Source organism: Phyllobates terribilis, unplaced genomic scaffold, assembly GCF_046119375.1.
Source record: "Phyllobates terribilis strain yellow unplaced genomic scaffold, ASM4611937v1 Scaffold_856__1_contigs__length_602872, whole genome shotgun sequence".
In the NCBI taxonomy this organism is placed as follows: Eukaryota; Metazoa; Chordata; class Amphibia; order Anura; family Dendrobatidae; genus Phyllobates; species Phyllobates terribilis.
This window is the reverse complement of record NW_027363616.1, coordinates 391277-401422: the sequence shown is the minus strand read 5'-3', so window position 1 is coordinate 401422 and position 10146 is coordinate 391277. Positions and strand designations below refer to the sequence as shown.

The 10146-nt window shown below is 42.6% G+C and overlaps 1 protein-coding gene across 1 annotated transcript in view; it reads right to left on the bottom strand.

Moving 5' to 3' along the window:
* Positions 1–686: 686 nt before the first annotated feature.
* The window catches only part of LOC141240577 (uncharacterized), a 94042-nt gene continuing 84582 nt past the window's right edge, over positions 687–10146 (bottom strand). Inside the window, exon 9 of the mRNA XM_073668667.1 lies at positions 687–1392. Coding sequence (XP_073524768.1) covers positions 763–1392 — 630 coding nt within the window. The 3' untranslated portion in view covers positions 687–762. The remainder of the gene's footprint in view (positions 1393–10146) is intronic.

The window sequence follows — 10146 nt, the reverse complement described above, 5'->3', positions numbered from 1 at the left end:
CCGCTGTGTATACTTGTGGTCTACTTATATGTCTCCCTGGCTTTGGAGCCCTTTGGACGGTGTGTGCTAACACCAGTACCCTTGCAGCTCCCCCAAATCTGCTGGGCTGAGTAGTATCCCACCATTGCCACCAAAATATGAAGACCCGGAGTCTTCAGTGGGCAGAACACTACTCAGACAACACAGGGTGAGGGTAAAACAGTGTGGCAATACTTTATTGAACCACAAAAGAGGCAATAAACAGATAGAACAGTCCCAGCAAATACCCAAGATGTCGTTCCAGTGGTGTCGGTACGTGAGTTCCCGGGGCTCATTTGAGATTTTTAAGTCTTGTGAGCCCAATAAGCGCTAGAATCACTGTCCTCGCCTTCAGAAAAATCGAGCATCACAAGGAAATCTGAGAGCAGCCGTAGCCCTGGCTTCCTGTTGATGTTCAATATGTCCGAAGGCAGGGACAGGCAGGGGCACTGACTGGGCGCAGGGTTCATGTGATGTAACAACCCCAAGTCCCGACACCGCAGGAACAGTGCCGCCACGGGAGCTGAGTATGAATGTTTTTATTTTAACGAGTACAAACTTGAGGAATGACAAGGGGTTGTCCTAGTATTGGACAACCTCTTTAAGAAGATACAATTTTCGATTAAAAAATTTCCAACGTTCTGAACATGAAAAGGGCTTTTCCCCTGTGTGAATTCTCTAAAGTTTATTAAGAGTTGATTTTCAAGGAAAACATTTCCTACATTAAGAATATAAAAAAGGCATCTACCCTGTGTGACTTCTCTGGTGAGTAAGAAGAGATGATCTCTTCACAAAACATTTTCCACATTCTGAACATGAAAAAGGCTTCTCCCCTGTGTGGGTTCTATGGTGGATATTAAGATGAACTTTCTGATTAAAACATTTCCCACATTCTGAACATGAAAAAGGCTTCTCCCCTGTGTGGGTTCTTTGGTGTATAACAACATCTGATTTCCGGTAAAAATGTTTCCCACATTCTGAACATGAAAAAGGCTTCTCCCCTGTGTGGGTTCTCTGGTGTATAACAAAACTTGATATCTGTGTAAAACATTTTCTACATTCTGAACATGAAAAAGGTTTCTCCCCAGTGTGAATTCTCTGGTGCTTAACAAAATGTGATTTCTGGTTAAAACATTTCCCGCATTCTGAACATGAATAAGGCTTCTCCCCTGTGTGGGTTCTCTGGTGGCTATCAAGATAGGATTTCCTGGTAAAACATTTCCCACATTCTGAACATGAAAAAGGCTTCTCCCCTGTGTGGGTTCTCTGGTGTGTAACAAAACTTGATATCTGTGTAAAACATTTCCCACATTCTGAACATGAAAATGGCTTCTCCCCTGTGTGCGTTCTCTGGTGTATAACAAAACTTGATATCTGTGTAAAACATTTCCCACATTCTGAACATGAAAAAGGCTTCTCCCCAGTGTGAATTCTCTGGTGCTTAACAAAATGTGATTTCTGATTAAAACATTTCCCACATTCTGAACATGAAAAAGGCCTCTCCCCTTTGTGAATTCTCTGGTGACTAAGAAAAGATGATTTATTCACAAAACATCTTCCACATTCTGAACATGAAAAAGGCTTCTCTCCTGTGTGGGTTCTCTGGTGGGTATCAAGATAAGCTTTCCTGGTAAAACATTTCCCACATTCTGAACATGAAAAAGGTTTCTCCCCTGTGTGAGTTCTCTGATGTCTGATAAAAGTTGACATCTGTGTAAAACATTTTCTACATTCTGAACATGAAAAAGGCTTCTCCCCTGTGTGAGTTCTCTGATGTCTGATAAAACTTGATATCTGTGTAAAACGCTTCCCACATTCTGAACATGAAAAAGGCTTCTCCCCTGTGTGAATTCTCTGGTGACTAACAAAATTTGATTTCTTGTTAAAACATTTCCCACACTTGGAACAAGAAAATCTATTCTCTGCAGTGTGAATTTTTTGATGTTTAGGAAAAGACTTCTGTAGGGGAAAACTATTTCCATATTCTGAACATGAAAATGGCTTCTTTGCTTTAGGAGCAATTTGTTTTTTAATGCTTATGTTGTGACTCTGACTTTCCTTAGTAGTCTGCAATGTATCAGAAGACAGGACGTGTTTCAAAGGATCAGATGACAGATCTTTGCTGTGAAGGGATGATGGTATATCTGGAGTAATGACATTAACTTCAATTGTATCCTGTGTGATCTCAAGATCATCTGATTTAAAAATTGAAGATGTCAGCTGTCCCTCTGATCTCCTGGTACAGTCATCTGCCAAGAAGAAAATCAATTATTATTTTTCAATAAAAATATCCTTGAATTTTATATTTTTTAACATTTCTACTGTCTATAAAAATGGCAAGTTATTTAAAAAATATTGATTTATTCACCAAGACAATGACAGTTCACTGTTTAATAGAAAACCTCATAGGATGGAGCAGTAGACCGTGGTGTTCAACTGTTTGTTCATTCTGCCTCCCAAATATGGAATAAAAAGCCACCAAACAATGTTATGTAGGTGAAAATAATACCAATAAAAACTTCTACTCATCTCACAAAAAACAAGTCCCCACTCAGGTCCATCATCTGTCAGTGGAAAAACAGAGGTTTCCACATTATTAGTGGCTCAAAAGCTCTTGAAGAGCAACATGGCTTCCATAAACCAATCCAGCAATATAAGCTCTACCAAAGTCAGATCTCCCCCTTCTGAGCCTTGCAGTGCGCCCAAACCACACTCAGCATCCATGTATATGACATTACTATACTGAGAAGAACCCACTTAATTGATGGTGTGTGTCTCCTGGAGCACAATCTGGGCACTATGTGTTGGGTAATAAAATGGCATATTTGTGATTTCCACTGTTTGCTAATTTCCGGGAAGTGCCTGAGGAGTCAAAATAATCACTACTCCTACAGATTAATTCACTGAGGGTTATAAAATGTATTCACTTTATGGGGATTTCCACTGCTCTGGTTTTCTGACATTTTGTCATATTAGGGCTTCTGCAAATGGTGGGTCCCATCTCCTCCGGGATCTGCTCCTGGGACGTCTGCTTCTCTCAGCAGGAGCCGCCTTATTCATCCTGCAGGCGGTGCTGGTGATGGAAGAGACGTCAGAACCAGAAGCTCTGGGCGGCGCAGGCTCTGTCCAGCCACTAAGATCAGGATTGCTGGGACCAGTAGTACCATCCAGTCTGACAGTATGGGTGTGTGTGCTGTCCAGCTGAAGTAATCTGCTCTCTGCTTCAGCCATTTGGAAAGCACCGCACCCTACTAAAGCTGGAAGCATATTGCCGGTAGCTGCCAGATACAGCCTTGTCCTCCTCTGGTTCAGTCCTCTGTGCTCAGCTCCCGGCTTGTGTATTTGTTTCCTGTTGTGACCTCGGCCCGTTTACTGACTACTCTTGTGTCTTCTGATTTTGTATTTTCTCTGCCCTCCAGGTTCTCACCCGGCTACCTGACTATTCTTCTTCCCATCTCACTCCACAGAACAGCAGATAGCACCATGGCCCAAGCCTAGGGGTCTCTGTGTAAGAACAGATCCATGTAGTGGGGTTAAAGGGTGATAAAGTAATCCATGGGATCTGGAAAATGGAGTAGATAGCGCCAAGCCGGTTTGTGGTGGCCATCTTTTGAGCTGCCAGGTGACCATGAACAGTATCCCCAATACGCTGTGTCTGCAAACTATCCCAGCAAAATCTGCATTCAAATAGCTAAATATTTAACTGCTGTCGTCAAAACTGTGAGTATAGACAATAACACATCTACTGAAATGATCAAACTCAACAGTCTCCATCAGTAATAAATGAGTAACTAGTGGTGAAACCTCTCTGTGGTAATTGGAGTATGGGGCTCGGGGGCTCTTGACAATGTAAACTATCGTAAGGGACAATATTTTCTGTCAGATGAGTTTTAAAAAGAAATATTAGACGATCAAAGAGAACTTTTTATAATACTGCAGAGCTGAGGTGTCTTAAATTTGGACCTCAGGCATTGGGAAGAGGCATTTTTTTAAAGACCACCAAGGAGTTATAGATTCACATAAGTGAGGCCGATCCCACCACAATCAAACTATCATACAGAATGAAGCTGTAAAAAAAGACATAGAATAAAAAATGTTACATCCGCAACAACAAAGTATGTATGAGGGGAGAATTCCAACACACTCATTTATGGTGGAGCCATTGGAGCTACGGAGTCCTGAGCAGAAGAGTAGAGAATGTATTAGCGCCCCCATTTCAGGAGAGATTGTGCAGTAATCTGAATTCCTTAGGATCGAAAACATAATGGAATTTATGACGTGGAGTGAATCCATGAAACCAGGGCTCGTGCCAACACATCTCCTGCAGGCATGAATAAATGTATATTACAGCCATCAGCCACGCACAGCTTAGAGATATATCATGGCACAGGTGTAATGTTTTCTGTATAGTTTGTCACAATCCTGTTTGAAGTTAGTTGGTTTTAAAAGAAACTGAAAACTCAGGATAAAGGGAAACTGTTGTTATTGTACAGAAATTCACACTTGGCCCTCACTGCACATTTAATGTTGTCGATCATAAAAGTGAAGTTTGGCCAGAAAGACTGGACCTGGTCTTGTAGGGACCATATGAGCACATTCAGCAGCACAGAAGGGAGAGAAGGTAGATTCATCCAATAAGATATCAGGGATCTAGGAAAGCAACAGCATCATTACCCTCCACTTTCTCTTACAGGCCCATCATAATATTTTTCTTAAAGTGATTTTCTCACTTGTCAGCACATTCTACGTACGCTGTCATTTGGCTTTGTAGTTTACAGATCTGGGCAGGTAAGGAGGTAAGGGTCAGCGTCTTCTAATCCCAGGGGGAAGGTGGATCTTACTGATTGTAAATTCTATAGAAAAGGACTTTCAACGCCCAAAGTCATTTGAACATTTTCGGACGGAGGAGAATGTTGTGGTCTAGAGGCAAAATAGTGATCACACGATTGTGATACGGCCGGACTAAACCACTGATAAAGCAGCCACAGCCGGTGACTGAGAAGAATCTGTGACTTCTCAGCATTTAGTGGTCACTACTCACCTGGGTAGTCATATGTAGGAATCTCCTCTTTACACCGCTCATCACCCCTCACATATGTCTCTGTAGTATTAATATGGGTCAGATCTTCACCCTGAAACAAATATTGTAAAAGTCACAGACAGATGGAGAAGTCACATCTATGATCAGCTCTAATCCTGCCATCTCCACCGATCTCATTACACAAGTATAAACCATATAATACTGGTGGATAAAACAAGACTGAACACAAGACCTTCACAGCCGTCTACACATCATAGGGGAGATCTCATGACACCTTATCTCCATCTACCTGATGATCCTGAGGAACATTGGGATCTTCTTGTTTACAGTCATGTGGAAGAAGAGGATGGGGACATCTCTCTGGTGTTGTCCTCTTACTGGACAGATCTGGAGGAAACACATACAGGGACTGAATTCATTCTTTACATACAGATAATTATAGGCCATGTGTATTTAGTCCTGTCTATTACCTGGTGATGTGAGGGGCTGAGGAACCTCCATCATGATGTCCTTGTACAGATCTATGAGTCCTTCTAAATACTCCCACTCCTCCATGGAGAAATAGACAGCGACATCCTGACACCTTATAGGAACCTGACACATACAATGATACCGTCATCCCCTGATCCCTTCATAGCATTATTGTATAATGTCCCAGCATTCCCAGCAGTGTCACCTCTCCAGTCAGCAGCTCAATCATCTTGTAGGTGAGTTCTAGGATCTTCAGGTCATTGATGTCCTCATGCATCAGGGGGTGAGGAGGAGGCCCCGTGATTGGGCACAGGGGTCTTCCCCACCCCTCAGACACAGGGTCCTGACAGTGCTCACTAGAGGTCTTCTTCACTACTGTGTAATCCTGATTATGGAGAGACACATTAATAAATCTCACTACAGACATTTCCAGAGTCCTCACCTCTCCAGTTCTGTCCATCTGTTATTCCCATAGATAAGAATGATGTAATGTGACGTCATCAGAATCTCTCACCTCTCCAGTTATCCGGAAGAGGATCTCTAGGGTGAGGTGTAATATCCTCTCCGCCATCTTGTCTCTGTCCATATCCATCTTTGATTGGTAAATCAGGAAAATTCTCTTATATAGAAGATCTTCACTGCGAGGATCTGATATTGTAGAGACCTGAATGAGAAGATGATGAGCAGATGTAACATCATAAATATCCTGTGTAATAATACAATTACTGGAGATAATAAGGGAAACATATGATATTTATTATTTTACAGTATTTAGTTTTTTTCCTCGACATCTACTTATAAAACCTTTATATTTTAGGCCACAGACACCAAGTAGTTACTTCTCCGCAGTCTGCAGCTGAAAAAGTTTCTCACAAGATGGTTGTTTGATGGTTTTACGAGATGGTTGGTTGTTCTTGGCCCCGACCCTTTCACAACTCCTGTCTCCTGGTTTAATCGCAAGAGAAACACATAACGAGAACCTGGAGAAAGGGTAAATAGTTCAGGTGGAGGGGAGATGGCAGAGGGGCATTGCTGAACCGTGAAGCTTCCTGGACACTGAGGCCAAATCCATCGTCCCGCAGGTTATAAAGAGGATATGTGGACAGTTATCACTACTATCTACATTACTGTGCTGGAACTAGGAGAGGAATAATGGCGTTGTGTGAGGACTTCTCTGGGCTTCTGTCCTTCATCCTGCAGTCGTCTGAATGGATCTAATGTGGACGGGAACCAGCTAAGCCGCATTCTGTCCACAGCTGTTACCTCACTGTTCACACCACACAGAGACCCCAAAAGAGCCTCCGTGCTGAAGGGTTTAATGCCCCCTGCGCCCAGTAATGGGATCTCCACATACCTCCACCTGCAGAGCCGCCACCACATATATGGCTGTTCTGTGCGCACAGGAGCTGTGATGAGGTCACAGGAGGGGAGGGGTCAGGGGTCACATGATCAGGGGCCTCAGTGGATGCACAGTGTGAACTGTGCGGCTCCTGTACAGTGATATCCAGAGTGAAGACGCTACATGGAGATGTCTCCGCAGTCAGTGATATTTCCGGCATTATTTGCCCCTCACCACTGGCACAATTACCCCTCGCCGCCTTTTCTACAGTTTTATATGAGGAATGTAACGTGGAATTTTCCTGCTTGGAGACAAATAGGCGACACATGAGGTGATTATCACCAGTTACCGGACGTCTACTATATGGCGGCATATGATTGTGCTATCCACTTCATACCAGGAGTGTTTAACTCCTTCCAGGGAGGGCGGCCTTGATAGACTATGTTCAGAGTCCAAAACCTACAAAAGACAAAAATATATCTCATACCCTACCATCATTATATATAAATGTAAAGCAAAGTTGCATAATAAATATAGGGTACTTAGTGAACTATTTTTGATCAAAAAAAGTATACAAGCCGTCCCACCAGCGGCAAGGTGACCCTAAATTGGGACGGTACCTATACTGTCTATATTAAAAACCTTACTGTATATCAAAGTTGAAGTAATGCATATAAAAGGGTAGACAAATAGGACCGGGTCCCAACTCCAGACCACCTAGGCCCGTGGTAAGCTACATATATACTAATCAGCTCAACAAAGGGGATGCCACACCCTTAAATTGCACAGAATGCAAACAAGACAAAAAACCAAGCAATGTGAACTGAGGTCTAAGATGGTAGACATGCAAGAAATAGGAGCATGTTCACACTAGCAAAAAGAAGCAAAACCTACAAAAGACAAAAATATATCTCATACCCTACCATCATTATATATAAATGTAAAGCAAAGTTGCATATTAAATATAGGGTACTTAGTGAACTATTTTTGATCAAAAAAAGTATACAAGCCGTCCCACCAGCGGCAAGGTGACCCTAAATTGGGACGGTACCTATACTGTCTATATTAAAAACCTTACTGTATATCAAAGTTGAAGTAATGCATATAAAAGGGTAGACAAATAGGACCGGGTCCCAACTCCAGACCACCTAGGCCCGTGGTAAGCTACATATATACTAATCAGCTCAACAAAGGGGATGCCACACCCTTAAATTGCACAGAATGCAAACAAGAGTCCGGCTAATGTTCATCCCGAAGAGTTAGACGAGTGTGCGATGTTTTTCTCTCCTGCATCCATATACAATACGTTATTAACATCGTCTTTTACTTACTATAATCCTCTATGTAACTTTAAGGCTGAGTTCACACGATGCGTATTTCATGCGTTTCCGCGGCGTTTTTGCAGTTGCGTAAACGCCGCGGAAACGCATGAAAAACGCATGGTAGAAGGGAAGCAATGTTCCCCAATGGAAATCCGCATGTGCTGTGCCCATGATGCGGATTTTTCCGCAGCGTGAACGCTGCGGTCAAAAATCCGCAGCATGTCAATTAATTTTGCGGAAACGCGGCGATTTCGCCGCCATTGACTTGCATTAGAACGCGCCAATTCCGCAAGACAGCATTTGTACTTGCGTTATTGGCGCGTTCTAATATGCGGATGGTACCCGAGTGTGGAGGAGAGGAGAGTCTCATCCACACCCAGGTACCATTAAAAAAGCTGTAAAAAAAAGAATAAAATAAAAAATAAATGTATTCTTACCATCTGTCGGCCCGCGCAGCGCTCCCGCTTGGTTCCCGGCACTTGCAGTGAGTTGTAGGACCTGCGGTGACGTCAGAGTCATGTGACGGGTCACGTGACGCTGACGTCGGCAGGTCTTTCAATTCAAAGTTGCCGGCAGCCGGGAACTTTGTAAAGCAGGACAGCGCGGGCCATCAGAGGTAAGTATATACACTCTCTCGGGTCACACTATATAAATCCATGCTGTTTGCATGGATTTATATAGTGTGACCTAGTTGTCAAGCACTTTCCAGGTGATGCTAAAATCGCCTGGAAAGCGCTTGTCAATCTGCATGCGGAAATGCATGTGAATCTGCATGTGGATCCGCATGTATTCTGCAGGAAAAACGCATGCACAATCTGCATGCGTTTTTTCTGCCAGGGAGATGCAGAAATGATGCAGAAATTTTCTGCTTCATTTCTGCATCGTGTGCACATACCCAAGAGTCCGGCTAATGTTCATCCCGAAGAGTTAGACGAGTGTGCGATGTTTTTCTCTCCTGCATCCATATACAATACGTTATTAACATCGTCTTTTACTTACTATAATCCTCTATGTAACTTTAATCTGATTACAAAACTAAGAAAACAATCTTATATACAGATATCGATATATGATAGATAATAGATAGATGTCCTGCAGATATAAAATCTCACAACCCCCTATATATCATAAATCTGCAGCCTTTAGAGCCTTTCATGTGGAACTAAAGGGTGTTTAGCCTTGTTTAACCTAATAAATAATTTAAAAAACGGCATGGGGTCCCCCTATTTTTTGTAACCAGCAAAGGGAGAGCAGACAGCTGAGAGCTGATATTATCAGGTTGGGAAGGTCCCTGGAGATTGGGGCCATCCCCAGCCTAAAAATACCAGCCCTTAGCCATACCAGAAGTGGAGCAGCACCAGAAGTGGAGCAGCACATGAGATGCACCAAATATGGCTTTTTGCCTTTGCTCTTCCCAATTGCCCTGATGCGTTGACAATCAGTGTAATGCATCTTGGAGTTGATGACAGCTGTGATTTGTCAAAAATCACAGCTGGCATCAAGCCCTGGTATTAGTAATGGAGAGGTGTCCATCAGACAACCCCATTACTGACCCAGTAACCAAAAATAAAAACACAAAAAAATATTTAATTTGAATAAACACTCACCGACATTTTTCCTGGTTCACTAATTTATTAAAATCCTCCTCCTAATGTTTAACACAGACTCAGCTTCACCAGCACACCGCCAGAACAAGTCCGACACAGAGAGGAACATCCTATGTAGCATAGTGGGACAGCGGTATCATGTAGATAGAATCTTTTAGTTTTTCTTCTGAGAACGGCAATAGATAATTTGTGGCAGAGTATGAATGCTTTTTGCCAATCCTCCTCTGAAATTTAACTACCCAATTCCTTCTCCCAACCCCTGTAAAGAGTAGAAGGTCATTACTGGTGTCCATTTGTGTTGTTTTGTGTATATAAGATAGAAGTTTAGTACAAGGACCTACTTGAGTG